We start from the raw sequence: 19,211 nt of genomic DNA on the forward strand, positions 1-19,211 counted from the left end.
TTGATTTTAGAGCTTGTTCAACGGAGGTTGGAATATTTTCGGAGTAGGTCGCGGAGTTAAATTTATAAGCTTCTTTTGACTGATTTTCCTGTGCTATATTAGCCATAGGATATCTGGATCTCTGCGCTTCTTTTTCTGATGAGTATAATTTAGGTGGAAAACCTCTATTGACTCTTTGCGGTAGGACATATTGTTGTGTGGTTTCATCGAAACTTGTGTCATTTTGTGTCTCATGGGTTTGATGTTCATTGTTCGAGGAGGTTTCAGTAGTCTCATGGTTTGGTGGGATAGTTTCTGTGGGTTCATGGTCCCCTGTTGGCTCGGGGTTCAGTGTTGAAGTTTGTATAGGTTCAGGGTTTTGTGTTGGAGTTTGTATAGGTTCGGGGTTTTGTGTTGGCTCGGGCTCTTGTGTTTGAGGTGGTTCAGGGTTTTGTGTTTGAGGTATTTGATGTGGAACCCATGTCATCCAACTGAGAGTGTCATTACTTTCATTCTCCCCCTCACTCGTGAGTTGGGTATTTTTGTAAACATATTCAGTTTCAACAAAATCACAGTTCATTGTAGTAAAAACGTGACGTCTTTTTGGACTGTAACACCGATATCCTTTTTGGTTAATTCCATAGCCAACCATGACACATTTTTCCGCACATGGATCTAGTTTGCTACGCTCATGTTTTGGAATATGGACGAAGACCGAGCACCCAAATATTCGAGGTTCAATGCTAAATGAAGTCGGAAGGGTATGGAATTGGGAAAGCGTATCTTTAGGGGTTTTTATGCCCAAAACCTTAGTAGGTAACGGGTTGATAAGATAGGTAGCGGAAGTAAGGGCTTCGGGCCAAAAACTTTTCGGAGCCTTGGATTCAATTAATAAAGCTCTTGTCATTTCTAAAAGTAGTCGATTCTTACGTTCGGCTACACCATTTTGCTCAGGGGTGTGAGCACACGAGGTTTGATGAATAATCCCATTATTTTCGCAAAAAGATTTCATTGATGAGTTTACAAACTCACTCCCATTATCGGATCTTATCATTTGTATGTTTTTATTAAATTGGATTTGAACCATTTTATAAAAGTGAGAAAATTTCTCAAAAACTTCTGATTTGTGGGTTAGAAAATAAATCCAAGTCATTCGGGTATGATAGTCAATAAATAAGACAAAATATCGAAAAAAATTTCCCCCAACAACCGGTGCAGGACCCCACACATCAGAGTGGATTAAAGCAAAAGGAATTTCTTTCCTCATGTTACTAGGTTTAAACGTATTTCGGTGACTTTTAGCCAAAATACAAGTTTCACAATTTAACGTAACATTGGATGGAAAAAGACTTGGGAATAAAGAGTGTAAGTATCCGGCAGATGGGTGACCTAACCTCCTATGCCATAACCAAGCTTCCCTCATAGGTGTTCCGTGAGCAAGCATCACGGTACCTTGTTGGGTTACTTCGTTCACACAGTACAACCCACCCCGTTCGGTACCACGCCCAATAATCACCCCAGTCCTAATATCTTGAAGGATACAAAAGGTAAGGTGTAATAAGACAGAACAATTTAGTTCCTTTGTAACGTGACTAACGAATAACAGTTTATGAGACAAGGTTGGAATATATAAACAATTAGATAAGTTCATAGTCGGAGTAATTTCAATTTTTCCACCCCCTTCAACTTGTACAACACCACCATTGACCGTTTGAATTTTACTAACCCGAGGTTTTGATTGAGCATAAAAATTGGATTTTTCAAAACTCATGGTGTGGGTAGCACCACAATCAAAAATCCATTCGTTACTCTTAATGTTATTTGAAACAGTATTGGCTTTTCCGGTAAAACAAGGTTTACTTAAATTTTTATTTTCAAGATTAGCGGAGTTTTGGACCTTTTTAAAATCGTAAGACTTTTGGGCCTGATTTTGTGTGGCAATAGTATGGGCTTTATAAAAATAGTTTAAATTCAAAGATTGGGTCTTTTTAACAAAACGTTTTGGGTTTTGGGCCTGATCACGTTTTGGGCCAGAAAAAGTATTTTTAATTGACCCATTAATATCCAGTCCATTAGTGTGTTTACCATGATTTGGCCCAATTATATTTTTTTCTTTAAAAATTGGCCCACATGTTGTGTACCATTTTGACTGGTCCTTTAGATTGTCACGAGTGGTTATGAGTTGTACATATGTACCAACTTTATCAAGCATGTTCCTTGGTACATGTATCTGTCGTTTCCCAAGAGAGATAGAATCTCTCTGTTCATTGTCCCCAACCCTTTGATCATCTTTCCTGGTCACGCGTGGGTTCAACTCTCCATGCTTTATCATCCCATCGGTTTTATTATCCCCACATATACCTTTCTCTTTATCAGAGAAAGTTTTGTTATCCCCAAATCCCACTTTTTCTTTATCAATTGAAGATGTAATTGTGATATTCTCATCAGATTTAGATCGTGAAAAGGGATTGGTGTTATTTTCATCTGTTGTAGATCGAACACAGGGTTTTCTTATCCCCTTCTGTGTTCTTGATCGATTGGGGTTAACCCCTTTCAATCTGGTCGATTGAGGCCTGGATTGAGGTATGGATTCTAATTTTTCTTCTTCTTCTATCAGTTCTTGTAAGCCTTTGAACCGATTATCATCAATTAATTCAAAGTGATTAGGGTTTACCCCAATTACTTTGTTCGATTTGAGACCTTTATTAGGGTTTGAAGATGTAATCTTCACCCATTTGGTCGATTTTTGATGTAAATTAAAGTTTGAGATACCTCTTGTCAGATTCTGAGATGATTTGGATAAGCCGTTGCCGGTAACCCCATGGTGGCCGCCGGTGGTCTCCATTGTCATCACAACCCTGCCACGTTTCTCCTTGTTCCACCATTTGGGATAACCAATGAGCTTGAAGCATTGAATCACTGTATGATGTAACATACCACAGTACACGCAGTTTAACGGTTGTGGTGGTTTATGGTGGTTAATTTTGATTGTTTCTGTTCCGGCAATGATTAAAGGCTTGCAGAGAACTTCAAGGTAACTCCTTTCATTATGAGCTGAGCTGCCGTCTAAGATTGACATGGCAGCTTGGATTAATTCTGGGCTACCGTCAATCTTAGACATGGTAGCTATATTCGTGGTAGATGATTGAGCCATCAAGGTTGTAAAACTCGCGACTCGGGGAGTACTCGGCCGGAGGTTTTTGAGGAGTAATCGGCGACTCGGGGAGTACTCGGAGGAGTACTCGGATGTTGACTTTTGTTGACTTTTCTAATATAACTAAATATTTTCAATATATTATAGATATATAATATATATATTAGCTATAAACAAACATTTTTAAGAATATATATATGTTAAATATATAAAATTTATAAATATATATGTTAAATATGTAAAGTTTAGTTACATATAAATATTTATTTTAATTGGAGGGGTTAGATTTGTATATATATAATAATGAAGTTGAAAGAAAAACTAAACTTGAGGTGTTAAAATAAATAACAGTTAAACTTTAGGGGGTTTGAATGTAAGTTAAAAAATAATAAAATGACTCAGAAACCCTAGCAGTAGCAGTCACGCTACCCACTTCTTCTTCTTCAACCGCTCAGTCACCAAACCCTAAATTGTTTGTTCTCTTCATGGATGGAAATCGAGACATTACAGGTATGTTCCTTCAATTTGTTCTATCTAAACAAACAAACACATCAAATCGATTCAGAACTCTTAATTTCAATTCTGAAAAAAGTTGGACGAGAAAGTTGTTGGAGAAATTAGGGAGTTGGACGTCGATCAAAACCTTATTGAACTCAGATTAATCGTCTCCTGTTTTCCTTCATCTTTTCACTGAGTTTTCCGACGCCGTTGACCAGCATTGACCGGCGTTGACCGGCGTTGACCGAGTAAATGGACGAGTTAGACACCGATTACTCGTTTTGTTCTTCCAGAGGAGTAATCGCCGATTACTCGGCCGAGTTGGCCGAGTTTTGCAACCATGTGAGCCATAAAACGATTATCTTGATCGAAAGATCGATACCGTTAGCTCTGATACCATGTTAATAATTGATAAAGTAATTGTATGAATGAATATGATCGATTTCAATATTGATTCTGATAATCTGAATTGTTTTCAAGTGTGTACAAGGTAAATGTTCTTATACACAAGTATCCTAACAGCTAATTCTATGTTTGGGATGGTTCCAATACACTTTTGGAACCTCCATTACAATAAAGGAAAAAAGGTTGAGAATGCTGCTGTTAGACCCGTTAATCTTGGCATCTAGTAGGCCCTTGTTGCTTTTATCCGAAAAGGGAAATGATGAATTTAGGGAAATGATGAATTTACACTCTGATCCCAATAAGTCAAATAACCTAAAAATGATTATTTGACTTGGTAACCTTTTTCTGCTACACTCTAACAACAAGTATGTTTCAAAAAAGACGGAGTGGCAGATACACTCGGCTCAACTCTGTTTATTGTTTAAAGTTGGATATTTGTGTTGGTTTTTGTTATTGGGTTTCCAAATATGAGTAAGTATTAACAAGCCCAAGCCCAACAAAATTAGGCCCATTGCTTGGTTGACTTGGTCAAGCATAGGAGGGCATCTTAAAACATCAAGTTGCAGCTGTTTTTCATTATCAAGAGTGAAGAGAGTTCAAGAAAAAGAGAGAAAAAATCCCAATTTCCGTCACTTCTTACAGCAGTCCAGAAAACCTTCGATCCCCGGAGATCCGACCGTTGAATCTTCTTCATTTTTGGGCTGTGTCTTCCTGACATCAGTGCCAAGGTTTTCAACCGTTGAATTCGTCTAAAAAGGCCTGTAGGTCGAGTTATTGCTGCTGGAGCAGAGAGCAGTTTTTGGGTGATTTATTCCTCTTTTGTCTTTATTTATTTCATATACTTGTTGATTGTTCTTGTTCAAGAGTATGATGATGTTGTATACCTCTAGTTGATCTAGAGAAGGATTATTGTATTGCTCTCCTTGTTGATAATAGTGGAATTTAAGTGGCTTACGAGTCCCGTGGTTTTTACTCTCGATTTTGAGGGGTTTTCCACGTAAAAAGTCTCGCGTGTATTGTGTGTGCTTGATTATTCGTTATTAGTTGATTTGCTACTGACTTGGGGACTGATTTGGGTTGGTTTTGATATAGCTTGTTTGTTAGTTTCCTCACGGGTTCATACGGGTCGGGAAATGCTTGTCAAACGGGTTTGTTTCCGCTTTGTAGATTGCCCGTTGTGATTATTTTCCCATCAAATTGGTATCAGAGCTAGGTTATTTGATTTGACTTGTGTGAAAGATGGAAGCTAATACAAGTAAAATGATTAGTTTAAATGGTTCAAATTATCATGTTTGGAAAGGTAAAATGGAGGATCTTCTTTATGTGAAAGATTATTATTTGCCTGTTTTTACTGAGGATAAACCTGAAGAAAAATCTGATGCTCAATGGAAAATTTTGCATAGACAAGTATGTGGGTATATTCGGCAGTGGGTTGATGATAATGTTGTGAATCATATTACTGGGGAGACTGATGCTAAAGCCTTATGGAAAAAGCTTGAGCAGTTATATGAACGAAAGACTGGGAATAACAAGTTGTTCTTAATTAAGCAGATGATGGCTTTGAAGTATCATGATGGGACTCCTATTACAGATCACCTAAATGCATATCAGGGTATTATAAATCAGCTTGCAGGTATGGGTATCAAGTTTGAGGATGAGATTCAGGGTCTCTGGTTACTTGGTACATTACCGGACTCTTGGGAGACTTTTAGGACATCTTTGTCTAACTCTGCACCGAATGGTACTATCACCATGGAATTGGCTAAGGGTAGTATTTTGAATGAAGAGATGAGAAGAAAGTCACAAGGTTCCTCTTCACAGTCAGATATCTTGGTCACAGAAACGCGGGGGAGAAGTCATAGTAGAGGTCAGGGTAAAAGAGGCAATCATCGTAGCAGCTCACGCAAAGGTAAATTTGCTAATGTTGAGTGTTATAATTGTCATGAAAAGGGGCACACAAAGTGGTATTGTCCAAAGTTAAAGAACGAGAAGAAAAAAGCATATGACAAGAATAAACAAAAGAAAAGTGATGGTGGTGATGATGATAAGGTTGAAGTTAACGCTATCACAGATGAGTTCTTTGTTTGTATTGATTATGATATGATCAATCTTACTCATGATGACACGAGTTGGATTGTTGATAGTGGTGCTACATGTCATGTTGCAATTTGTAGAGATCACTTCTCATCTTACACTCCAGGTGACTATGGATTTGCTAGGATGGGTAATGCCGGGTTATCAAAGATCGTTGGTATTGGAGATGTTTGTTTGAAATTTGACACGGGAATGGAGTTAGTTTTGCATAATGTAAAACATGTTCCGGATATGAGACTTAATGTTATTTCAACATGCATTCTTGATGATGATGGTTATTATAACGGTTTTGGTAATGGTATTTGGAAACTAACTCTTGGTTCTATGATAGTGGGAAGAGGCAAGAAAGACTCAAGATTATACATCACGCGTCCGAAGATCATCCAGAACATTGTTAACGCAGTGGACAATGTTGATTCTATTGAGTTGTGGCATAAAAGACTTGGCCACATGAGTGAAAAGGGGATGTCTATCTTGTTCAAGAAGAATGTGTTGTCGGGTGTTAGTGGTATTGATTTGAGTAAGTGTTCTCACTGTTTGGCAGGGAAACAGACCAGAGTTGCGTTTAAGAGTCATTCTCCTTTTCGAATGGAGAACATACTTGATCTAGTTCATTCGGATGTTTGTGGGCCTATGAAGACTAGGACACTTGGTGGATGTTCCTACTTTGTTACATTCATCGATGATCATTCCAGGAAGGTGTGGGTTTATACCTTAAAGTCAAAGGATCAAGTATTTGAAAAGTTTAAGGAATTTCATACACTAGTTGAAAGGCAAACGGGGAAGAAACTCAAGTGTATTCGGACTGATAATGGCGGTGAATACATTGGCAGATTTGATGCTTATTGTAAGGAGAATGGTATTCGGCATCAAAAGACTCCACCAAAGACACCTCAGTTGAATGGCTTAGCAGAGAGGATGAACAGAACTTTGGTTGAGAGAGTTAGATGTTTGCTTTCACATGCAGGGTTGTCCGATTCCTTTTGGGGTGAGGCTTTAAATACGGCAGTTCATATTATTAATCTAACCCCTTGTGTTCCTTTGCGTTTTGATGTTCCTAACAGGGTTTGGAGCGGCAAAGATGTTTCTTACCGTCATTTACGAGTTTTTGGATGTAAAGCTTTTGTTCATGTTCCCAAAGATGAGAGGTCAAAGCTTCATATGAAGACTAAGCCATGTGTATTCCTCGGCTATGGTGAAGATGATTTTGGGTACAGGTTATACGATCCAGTTCAGAAGAAACTTGTACGAAGCCGAGATGTTGTTTTTACAGAAGATCAGATGTTAAAAGATGTTGAGAAGACAGATTCAGTTCCTCAAACTAGTGCTGATCTTGTTGATTTGGATCCAGTTACTCCACAACATGTTGGAGATGATGTTCATAATGATGAACATGGTACTGATGATGATTATGCTCCGGAGCAGGTAGAGATTCCAGTACCAGATGTGCCCCCATTTGTCCCACTTAGGCGGTCTACTCGAGACCGTCATCCTTCTATTAGATATTCTGCTGATGAGTATGTATTAGTTACTGATGGGGGAGAGCCAGAATGTTATTCAGAAGCAATGAAAGATGCGCATAAGAAAGAGTGGGGTGAAGCTATGCAAGATGAGATGAATTCTTTGCATGAGAACAATACTTATGAGCTGGTGAAGTTACCTAAAGGCAAGAGAGCTTTGAGAAACAAATGGGTATTCAAAGTGAAGACAGATGAGCTTACTTCACAACCAAGGTACAAAACTAGGTTAGTCGTTAAAGGATTCAGCCAGAAAAGGGGTATTGATTTTGATGAGATTTTCTCACCGGTTGTGAAGATGAGATCTATTCGAGTGGTTCTTGGGTTAGCTGCTAGTCTTGATCTTGAGGTTGAACAGATGGATGTCAAGACTGCTTTTCTTCACGGTGATTTGGATAAGGAAATCTACATGATGCAACCTGAAGGTTTTCAGGTTAAGGGTAAAGAAAATTATGTTTGTAGACTTCAGAAAAGTCTATATGGGTTGAAGCAAGCACCGAGACAGTGGTATAAGAAGTTTGAGTCGGTTATAGGAAAGCAAGGCTACCGAAAGACAACTTCAGATCATTGTGTTTTCTTTCAGAGGTTTGGTGATGATGATTTCATCATATTGTTGTTATACGTTGATGATATGTTGATTGTTGGTAAGAATATTGAAAGAATTGCGCAGTTGAAGCGAGAATTGAGCAAGTCTTTTGCTATGAAAGACTTGGGGCCAGCAAAACAGATTCTTGGCATTCGAATTTCTAGAGATAGAGGTGCTAAGACGTTACATATATCACAAGAGCAATACATTGAAAAGGTGCTTAGTAGATTCAACATGAAGAATGCTAAAGTGGTTAGTTCCCCTCTTACTAACAACTTTAAGCTAACAGAAAGAGATTGTCCTACTTCAAAGGAGGATGTTGAGGAGATGGATATAGTTCCATATGCGTCAGCAGTTGGTAGCTTGATGTATGCTATGGTGTGTACTAGGCCAGATATAGCTCATGCGGTAAGTGTTGTTAGTCGGTTTATGTCAAATCCGGGTAAGAAGCATTGGGAAGCGGTTAAATGGATTATGAGATACTTACGAGGTACTTCAAAGTTAGGTATCACATTCGGAAATGGAGAACCGGTGCTTGTTGGTTATACAGACTCAGATATGGCAGGAAACAAAGATAACATGAAATCCACTTCTGGATATTTGATGACTTTCGCAGGGGGAGCAGTTTCATGGCAATCAAGGTTACAAAAATGTGTTGCATTGTCTACGACCGAGGCTGAGTATATGGCAGCAACAGAAGCGTGCAAAGAACTATTGTGGATGAAAAGGTTTCTACAAGACCTTGGGTTTAAGCAATCACGATATGTGGTTCTTTGTGATAATGAGAGTGCGATTCATTTGGATAGAAATTCTATGTATCATAAGCGGACAAAACATATAGATGTGCGGTATCATTGGATTAGAGAACGTCTTGAAGATGGTTCGTTTGAACTTGATAAAGTTCACACCGATGATAATGGTTCCGACATGTTCACAAAGGCTTTAGCAAGTGAGAAGCTCAAGGTATGTTGCTCGATCGCTGGGATGGCGATTCCTTCCTCATAATTGGAAAGGGGGAGATTTGTTGGGTTTTGTTATTGGGTTTTGTTATTGGGTTTCCAAATATGAGTAAGTATTAACAAGCCCAAGCCCAACAAAATTAGGCCCATTGCTTGGTTGACTTGGTCAAGCATAGGAGGGCATCTTAAAACATCAAGTTGCAGCTGTTTTTCATTATCAAGAGTGAAGAGAGTTCAAGAAAAAGAGAGAAAAAATCCCAATTTCCGTCACTTCTTACAGCAGTCCAGAAAACCTTCGATCCCCGGAGATCCGACCGTTGAATCTTCTTCATTTTTGGGCTGTGTCTTCCTGACATCAGTGCCAAGGTTTTCAACCGTTGAATTCGTCTAAAAAGGCCTGTAGGTCGAGTTATTGCTGCTGGAGCAGAGAGCAGTTTTTGGGTGATTTATTCCACTTTTGTCTTTATTTATTTCATATACTTGTTGATTGTTCTTGTTCAAGAGTATGATGATGTTGTATACCTCTAGTTGATCTAGAGAAGGATTATTGTATTGCTCTCCTTGTTGATGATAGTGGAATTTAAGTGGCTTACGAGTCCCGTGGTTTTTACTCTCGATTTTGAGGGGTTTTCCACGTAAAAAGTCTCGCGTGTATTGTGTGTGCTTGATTATTCGTTATTAGTTGATTTGCTACTGACTTGGGGACTGATTTGGGTTGGTTTTGATATAGCTTGTTTGTTAGCTTCCTCACGGGTTCATACGGGTCGGGAAATGCTTGTCAAACGGGTTTGTTTCCGCTTTGTAGATTGCCCGTTGTGATTATTTTCCCATCACTTGGCTCTCGAGTTTTTAATATATCCTTGCTTTTCGAAAAAAAAAAAACAAACTATATATGTATCTTTTATCTACACTATTATCACTCTCCCTTACTCATTGCTCTAACAACACACACTCACATAAAACTATGCAGCTTCTGTTTCAGATCAGTTATACTTGACGAATCAACAATAGCTTTCTTCACCTTCTTTACACCAGCAGCGGATAAAATCATCAACAAAACATGTTCGATGTTGGTGAAAGAATTGTAGTATGACAACGCACATGAGCTACCTCTAGCAATCGATGGCACCCGACACATTTTTCAGTTTCACTTCAACCAAACCTCAAACAGCAGAATCCCTGAATTCATAATTGATGATATCCACAGCATCAAATCTGAAAAACTTAAACAAGCAGTTCAGGAGACAATCTTACAATCAACAGCACGAGCAACATAAATAGGTAACAACTTATAAACCTAACATCTCTTCTATTATGGTATGTAATTCTGTCTTCTTTAGCAAAAGTTCGGTCCTTCCATTAGAGCTTTTGGTTATCCGTCCTCTATATTTGTTATACTAAAATTTAGATGTTAGAGTTATTGTTCACAACTTAATTTCTATTAGATGTTTCCTTCGGTATTCTGTCATAATATATCCGTGAAAGTGACCTTTTAGTGTTGCAGTTTCATTAGAACACATACCTTTGATTGCTTTGTGTATGTTCTAATGAAGTAGTGAAGTCAACTCATGACCATTGTTACATTGGTAATGATCGATATAACAAAAGCAAAAAAAAAAAACACTTTTTCATATCATTTTGTATAGTCTAAAGTCGAAAGCAAGTATGTGTGTGTTTAAAATCATAAGTGATTACTTGAATTATAAGTTTATAACCATTGTCGGCAATCAATACTTCGTTTTTCTCATAAGCGAAAATTCACTAGGGATTTCTTATGTTCCTCGCGAGTAGGGATCGAACATCCGCCATCATTAGGTCTAAACTTCCACATGGTGGATCCTAGTTTCAAAGATATCAAGTACCACTGAGCTACTTCAAAAGTGTGTTTGGTGGATTAAACATGTCCTCTGTTGCTCTCGATCATTTAAAATTTGAGGAGTTAGGTGAAATATTTAGTGGATAATCCCCTTCCCGTTGCTAGAATTTACAACTATTTGATATATGGAAATGGTATCAAAGATCACTAGTTTTGGCGTCTCCTAGGTCTATGTAGTACAATATGGACAAGTACGAACTCAAGGATCAAAACCAATTTTCGTGCACAATTCACATGTCAGGCAGCTTGACTATTGTTTCTAGAAGCATAACTCAAAATTTGACAGTACTCTAAAGTGCAATTTTGTTCATGTCTTGAGTGCAAGGTATATAAGTGTGGTATAGATATAACTACTGATTGATTGGTGATTATTAATTCATTATTGTACCATATATTTGATTGATTGGTGATTAATAATTCACATAAAAGCAGACATAGAGTCTAAGTCTAGACTTAAGCATATTGATCACCAATGGCTAAAATCATTAAGGAATATGGCAACCCTGACTTACTTAAAGGTAACTTCTAATTTGCTTTGGTAGTTATAGTTACACCATCACAATGAACATGGCTACTCTGACTTGATAAAACATCAGTTAAATTATTGACTTAACATCTTCCTGTCTTTTGCGCGCAACCACTTTACGTACGGCTAAGTTAGATATATGATGGCATACAATGACTAATTACTTTTGCATGATACATGTTGTTTAGTGCTTTAAATTTTAATTTAGCACATTATACCTTTTAGATCTTGGCTACTACTCCAAGACATTCATCTTGCGTTAATATGCATGAACTTAAGGTTAATGGCTGCAGTGTGACCTATTAAACTGTAAATGTTACTTTCCATGGTAAAATGTTATCTACATGTCATATAAACTTCCCACGTATAAAGAGATACTATTTGAATTAGGATCTATTTTTAATATTAAAAAGTCGATGGTTGATTTTTTAAATAATCCATTTGCGAAGTTGTTATGAATGTGCTATGAGATATCCAACATTGAGAAAACTTTAAGTGTTATGAAATCAGTAACTCTAATAGCTGGGACTGAGTTGCGAATATTGGGAAGGAAATGAGAATTGGATATTATCAAAAAGTTCACTTTGGGTCAAAATTTTTGTTTGTTAAGTTGTGAGATGGTATTATCTAGATGTATAAAAGACATGGATTTGATTTTAAGACATTAATAGCAACTACAAAATTCTGTATGAAAATTGTTCATTGTATATATATTGGTTATAAAATGAGCTAAAATGATGCAATTTTGTGAGTGCAGTACAGATATATTAGTTAAATGGAATAACTTTATTGTCGTATTAATTTAACTTGTGTTGAGTGTTGACATGGCTTATGGAATAATGCAGGTGACCATGAAAAATTAGACTCGAATTTTGAAGGATGTGGTTTTTAAAGTGTGGTGGCCTTGAGCAAGGTGAAAAGGGCGTTTACTCAAATGGCTGATGATGGGCTACACCGTACACCACTTTGATCAATTCTTTGTGTAGAGATGATGAACTTCATGAAACTATCAGATTTTCAATAGAAATTGAAGTACGAGGTTTATTCGATGAATGTAAGTACTCATGATATATAAGTGACATTTGGAAGGTCGGGCTCGAGTAGTTACATAAGGATGAATGTGCTAAGTATAAATTAATTTAGTGTTTTTTCAGATGTCTATGAGTAATGGATTGCATTTTATATATGGTATTAGTTTTTCTTATTAACAAGTCATCCGAGGAGGTGCAAGTTAACAAATATCTATTAATAATGCGATTGGTCGACTATAATAAGTTGAATTACAAAGTGTGACAATTTTACAATCTATGATTGTAGAGTAGAAGTGGTTGGTATGGAACTGTATTCTGTAGGAAAGGTTATGATGAGACCGATCTTATTGAACTCGAGAGAGACAAAAGTATTCAAGACAGATGAAAGTTTTGTAGACGTGGTTAAGATTTGCATGCTGCCAAGTTCATTGAATATGGCACTGATTTTAGCGAGGTTAAGAAGTATGTAAAAGCATTAAAGGTATCTTGCAACGTTAATGATGCATGGTATAAACAAGACTCCAAGGATTACGAAAAAGCTAATAGGCCTTGAACCAAGCTTTGTTGAAAATGAGATTAAATAGATAATTCTTTAAATTCTATCAGTTTACTTCTAACTAGGTTAATTTGGTTCAAATACTATTTCCCAAGTTAAGTGGGTCGATTTTAATATCAGGACTATATCAAATATATGAGTTCTCAAAAGTGACGGGGATCATTTTGATATTTTACTGAAAGTGAATATACTCAAATGTGATTGTTTTGTACAAAAGGAAACTTCAAAGGTGATTAACGAATAATGTCCATTGACAACAACTAATGAATACAATCATCTCATGACAAGTAACTTAAGAATATCATGGCAACCAAATGTTCTTTACTAGTTTAGTTATGATTTTCATATTTGGAGGTCAAGGTTGCCTTCTTAAACACTACAATTTACTTGTGAATGATGATGATACAAATTGTTGGGTGCAAACCCAATCCCACATTGGTTTGGGATAAATGTCAAGATCAACATATAAGCTCATGAGTGTCTCTCTCTACTACCAATTGGTTTTAGAGTAATTTGAGAGCTCATGGCTTATATGTTTGGTGCTTGTTGGGCTATAACCGGTCCTTTCACCAAGAAGGGGGGCTCACCCCATTACACGAGAGGATAATTTGCCGAAAAGGCTACAAACAAACACGAGAACTACGTTATTGCTAGCACTACATTACAAGGAATTAAAACAAAAGGGAGTTGCCAAGGAAGCAACTAAAGAACCTACGAATCAAAGCTAAATCAAGCAAGACCACGGATCCGAAAGCCACGTTAACCACTCCAATTTGCGACCCTTAATTCGAGTAGAAATCCATTCAAATGATTTGAGTTGGATCTCCATTAACGCCGTCGGTGAATTCCACGATTTCTTGGAGAATACCATTTGGTTTCGATTCCTCCATATTAAATACGCACAAGTCCATTCCAATGCTTGCCATATCTTCGAACCCAATGGGGAAGAGGAGCGGTTACAATTGCCTCGGAAAGCCTCGTTGATGCTCAAATTTGTAACCGGACCTAACCCCCACCATTTGTAAACACGTTCCCAAATATCCATCGATTGTTGGCAAAAAACCATCAAATGCTCAATAGATTCCACGTCATTATCACATAGGGGACATAAAACGGAGTCCAAATCGATTCCGCGTTTATCAAGCTCGGCCCGAACCGGAATCCGTCTTTTTAGCATCCTCCATATGAAAAGCTCAACTTTCAACGGAACAAGATTGTTTTTAAGTGTTTCGTCGTTTGCGGATGCGTACCCTCCAATTATTTTTTCGTCGATTAGAGTTGCGAGTCTTTTGGTAGTGAACAACCCGCTTGAAGATAAGTTCCAAACCCACGTATCCGTGTCCCTGCCCGATTTAACATATGAATTCAGTAGGTTCAATAGCTGATTTAATTCATTTAGTGCTCGTCCCGTAGGCTCACGAAGCCAATTCCAGCAGGATTCAACCGAAAGATTGCTCCACGCGATCCTGTCTCGTACCCATGCATTTCGAACAGCTTCCAAATGATAAAGTCGCTTGAAAGTGTCCTTTAGAGGAGCTGTAATCAGCCACGGTTCTTCCCAAAACTGTGTGCTCGAGCCATCACCAATAAGTCTTGAAAAGGAGTTAGTGAAGTTTACTCCTAAGTCTTCGATAGTATAACCTGCACGCATAATGTTAACCCAAACACTACTCTTTCCATTCGGGATACGAGAACCCGGATGTAGGAGTAGGCCGTTAGTACCATGAATACTTCGAATAACCGACACCCAAAGTGAGTCACATTCGGTTTTGGCCCTCCAAAACCATTTCCCCAACAAAGCAAGGTTTTTCCCCCGAAGAGACCCGATGTTAAGTCCTCCCTCGTCATAAGGCGAGAGAGAAACTTCCCATTTCACCCAATTTAATTTAGAGCACTCACCCGACCCCCCCCCCCCCCCCCCCCAAAAAAAATTTGCGCCTAATACTCTCAAGAATTTTGATTACACTCAACGGGGCACGAAAGAGAGAAAAATAATATAACGGTAGGCTACTAAGAACCGATTTAACAAGCGTCAACCTTCCACCATAAGAAACCGTTCGGGCTTTCCAATCCGATAGTCTCTTGTTGAACTTTTCAATAACGGGATCCCAATTTTCTACACGATTCATGTTCTTACCCATAGGTAGCCCAAGATATGTGAACGGAAGCTCACCAATTTTACAACCGACCCGAATAGCCAAAACTTCAACTTCGTCTTTATTGACACCTAACCCGAATAATTTGCTCTTATTATAATTAATTTTGAGACCCGAAGCGTTTTCAAAACATTTGAGAAGTTTCATCAAGTTGCAAAAATTTTGCCGGTTCCATTCACCAAGGAAAATGGTGTCATCCGCATATTGAAGGTGCGAGATGTTGATGTCCTCCGATCCAATTTTTACACCTTTGTACAATCCACACTCGATAGCTCTTTTAGTGAGAAGGTTTAAACCTTCCGCCGCGATTATAAAAAGAAACGGGGATATCGGGTCCCCTTGCCTCACTCCACGTTCTATACGGAACTCATTAGTAGGCGAACCGTTAACAAGAATAGATATAGATGCGGATTGAAGGCAAGCAAGTATCCATTTTCGCCATCTATCTCCAAACCCCATTCTCTTCATGATCTCAAGAAGGAAATCCCAACTTAGACTATCGAAAGCTTTCTCAAAATCCACCTTGAACATTAGGCTTTTTCTCTTATTCCTTTTGAGAAAATCAATCGACTCGTTTACAATGAGTGCACCATCTAGAATATATCTTCCTTTTAAAAACGCGCTTTGCTCTTTATCAATAAGACCGGGTAGCACATTACGGATTCGAATTGAAAGGATCTTCGCAAGAATCTTATAGTAGCATCCAATTAGGATAATGGGACGAAAATCGTTCAACCCCATAGGGTCAATCTTCTTTGGTACTAAGGTTACAAAAGAAGCATTGCAACCGTTGGAAATGTCACATTTGTCCCAAAACCAATTTAGAGCGTTTATAAGATCATTCTTTACAAGGCCCCAATATAATTTGAAGAACTTGAAATTGAATCCATCCGGCCCGGGGGCCTTTGACACACAACATTCACCAATAGCGTTGAGAACTTCTGATTCCGAAAACATATGTTCCAGGCAGTCGGCTTGCTCGGGGGTAATCTGCTTCGGCATTGGGCCGAGAAGCCCATTATGTGATGTACCAGGCCCCATGAATTTCATATTGTTGCTGGACCTCACTTTGAATTGATCATTAAAGTGCCTGAACACTTCCTGTTTGATATCAATAGGATTTTCGCACCAAACACCACCAATATTTAGACCCCGAATGTTACGTCTAGAGTGTCTTCGTTTTATAAAGGAGTGAAAATATTTAGTGTTTTCTTCGCCTTCAAGGATCCACTTAACTCGAGACTTTTGTTTTGCCATGCTTGTCTTGATCTTTTCTAGCTCAAACCACCTCTTTCTCGAGTCTAACCATTTATCCCTTTCGGTATCAGTTAGGGATCTACATTCGGCCAATTTTTCCCAAGCACACGCTTCATTCATCAAACCTTCAATATCATTGTCCAATTTCCCAAAAGTCCGCTGACTCCACTCTCTTAAGGCATATTTCAAGTTTTTTAGCTTTGTTCTAAATACGCCATCAAGTCTATGGTTATTAACCTTGACATTCCAAGCATCGTTGATAACCTTGCTCGCACCTTCCATCACCAACCATTCATCGAAAATTTTGATTGGTTTAGGGCCAAAATCGATAGCAAAACACCTTGAACAACCTGAAAAAAACAATTACAGAATCAATCATATCGATCTATAGATTCACCAACCAAAATAACATTCTCGAAAGCAATAACAGATTTCAACCTGAGATGTTTAAAGAACCCAAGAAAAACAAAACACTTTAAAAAAAAAAAAAGAGAGAGGGATTGCATGAAAATTCATTCTCAATACCAAAACATAAACTCGCTAACAAAGATACCAACCAAAATAACAACTACAGATAGAACATTCAGCACCTTTAAAATCAGAGAACATCGATAATCCAACTATAAACAACATCTATCTCAACAGTGTATGTGCTTTATCAACGGATATAAAAACAGAAAATGACGCGATTCATCACACTCGATACTTGTCCACATACACACATTTACAGCGTTACTATTCAATTCTCAAACCTTTAGTACGTATCCATAAGCCACATCATGCCTATTTCGCTCGCAAATAGCAGGATCAGAGGGTCTAGGCTTCATCAATAGCAACATCACATGAAGATTTTTATTTTTTCTTTTTTCTTTTGGCACACAAAACTGCTCCGGAGGAAGATGTAAACAACACTAATGGATGATTTTGACCGAGTTTGACCAAGTTTGATCGAGTTTGACCGAGTATTCAGTTTGACTTTGACTGATTTTAACCTAATTTTGACTGATTTTCCGAGGAATCCAGAGTTTGGCCAGAGTTTTGACCGATTTTCGGAGTGGTCCTAAGTTTTGGACAATTTTAACCGAGTTTGACCGAGTACTCAGTTTGGCTTTGACCGATCTTTACCTAGTTTTGCCTTATTTTCTACGAGTTTTGGCTGAGTTTTGACCGATTTTCAGAGTATTCCCAAGTTTTGACCGAGTACTCGCTGATCTAATAAGGGAAAAAGGTAGTATCATACCTGATCACCGACATTAGGTCCATCGGCGTGAAAAAGAATGGGGGCAGCAATGTTATTATCTTCATTCATCAATCTTGAATTCTGAAAATGGGCGATGAGTGCAGCTTTTCCCTGTATGCGACCATATGCTCTTCATCTGCATCTGCATCCTATATCCTATATTAACATAAACACAGATTAGTATTGTTTCCCTACTTTCCAACTCTGTATCTTCTGTTGGGACTAATTGGTCATAGTAGTGCTTGATTATTATAAGCTTAGAAATAAATTGGTTAGGGTACCTAAGCTAGCATTTTAATAAATGTCACTGTTAAGTTTAAGAAATCAGGTGTTGACCGGATATTAGGGGAGTGGGAAGTCAGTAGCCGTTTATTCTTGTTGAATTAGTAGCTTGGTTGACCTATTTTATAGGGCACACTTATGTAATGGTTTAGCTATATAATTAGCTACACAGTTACTTCCGTTTCCATTTTTCTTCTTTTTGTTGCATATACAATGACAAACACAGACCCTTATACCTTCTGTATATATAATTTAATTCAAAGTTAGAGGGACCTAAACCAACATCATCACGGTCAGGCAAGGTTAATGTTAAAAAATGGTCTTGAACTTACCGAAGTAACAATGACTACTTACTAATCAACTGCTAGTGCTCCACTTCTAGTGGTTGAGTTTGACCGAGTTTGACCGAGTTTGACCGAGTTTGATCCAGTATTCAGTTTGACTTTGACTTACTTTAACATAATTTTGACCAAATTTGACTGATTTCCCGAGTAATCCAGAGTTTGGGCCGAGTTTGACCGATTTTGGAGTAATCCTAAGTTTTGACCGAGTTTGATCGAGTACTCAGTTTGAGTTTCACCGAATTTAACCTAGATTTTTTGACTGATTTTCGGAGTATTCCCGAGTTTTGCCCAAGTACTACTCGCTGATCTAATAAGGGACAAAGGTAGTATCATACCTGATCGCCGGCATTAGGACCATCGGCGTGAAAAAGAATGGGGCAGCAACGTTTATCTTCATTCATCAAACCTGAAGTCTGAAAGTGAGCGACGAGTGAAGCTTTTCCCTGTATGCGACCATATGCAAGATAAGCCACCTTTTCACTGTTGAACTTAAACCCACTTCTTCCCATTAAATGCCTGCAATTGCGGATTTAGGTTTAAGAATTATCACCTTTTTTTTTTTTTTTTTGTCCCATATCATCAAAAAGTGATCAGCCTGATACTACTAATTATATACATTATAAATAAATCTTAGTATTAAGTAAGTTGTATGAAAGACAGACCTGATAGAAAGGAACAATAAGGAAGGCTCATTCATGTTGATGAATGCATAACCCACGTTGCATTTCTTTTGCCAAAACAAGTATCACTT

At 38.0% G+C, this 19,211-nt stretch overlaps 1 protein-coding gene and 1 long non-coding RNA gene across 2 annotated transcripts; both read right to left on the minus strand.

Moving 5' to 3' along the window:
* Window positions 1-3,329: 3,329 nt before the first annotated feature.
* Window positions 3,330-3,968, minus strand: LOC139844086 (uncharacterized). The gene is made up of 2 exons (XR_011757819.1): window positions 3,777-3,968; window positions 3,330-3,667 (listed from the first exon to the last, which is right to left on the minus strand). It is a non-coding gene; the product is annotated as an uncharacterized lncRNA (long non-coding RNA).
* Window positions 3,969-13,905: 9,937 nt separating this feature from the next.
* On the minus strand, window positions 13,906-19,157 carry LOC139839495 (uncharacterized). Its single transcript, XM_071829570.1, has 7 exons — window positions 19,123-19,157; window positions 18,796-18,976; window positions 17,835-17,945; window positions 17,347-17,415; window positions 17,167-17,227; window positions 15,127-16,944; window positions 13,906-15,044 (listed from the first exon to the last, which is right to left on the minus strand). Exons 1-7 carry the CDS (start codon window positions 19,155-19,157, stop codon window positions 13,906-13,908), a joined length of 3,414 nt encoding a protein of 1,137 aa, XP_071685671.1.
* Window positions 19,158-19,211: the final 54 nt, after the last annotated feature.

Source organism: Rutidosis leptorrhynchoides, chromosome 4 (genome assembly GCF_046630445.1).
Source record: "Rutidosis leptorrhynchoides isolate AG116_Rl617_1_P2 chromosome 4, CSIRO_AGI_Rlap_v1, whole genome shotgun sequence".
Lineage (NCBI taxonomy): Eukaryota > Viridiplantae > Streptophyta > Magnoliopsida > Asterales > Asteraceae > Rutidosis > Rutidosis leptorrhynchoides.

Excerpts from the sequence above, each read along its gene's own strand:
- LOC139839495 (XM_071829570.1), bottom strand. The coding sequence starts at position 19,157 with ATGAATGAGCCTTCCTTATTGTTCCTTTCTATCAG. Across the intron at positions 17,228-17,346 it reads CTTATGGATACGTACTAAAG|ATGTTGTTTATAGTTGGATT; the intron begins GTTTGAGAATTG and ends CTGTTGAGATAG. Across the intron at positions 16,945-17,166 it reads AGGTGCTGAATGTTCTATCT|GTTGTTCAAGGTGTTTTGCT; the intron begins GTAGTTGTTATT and ends TGTTTTTTTCAG.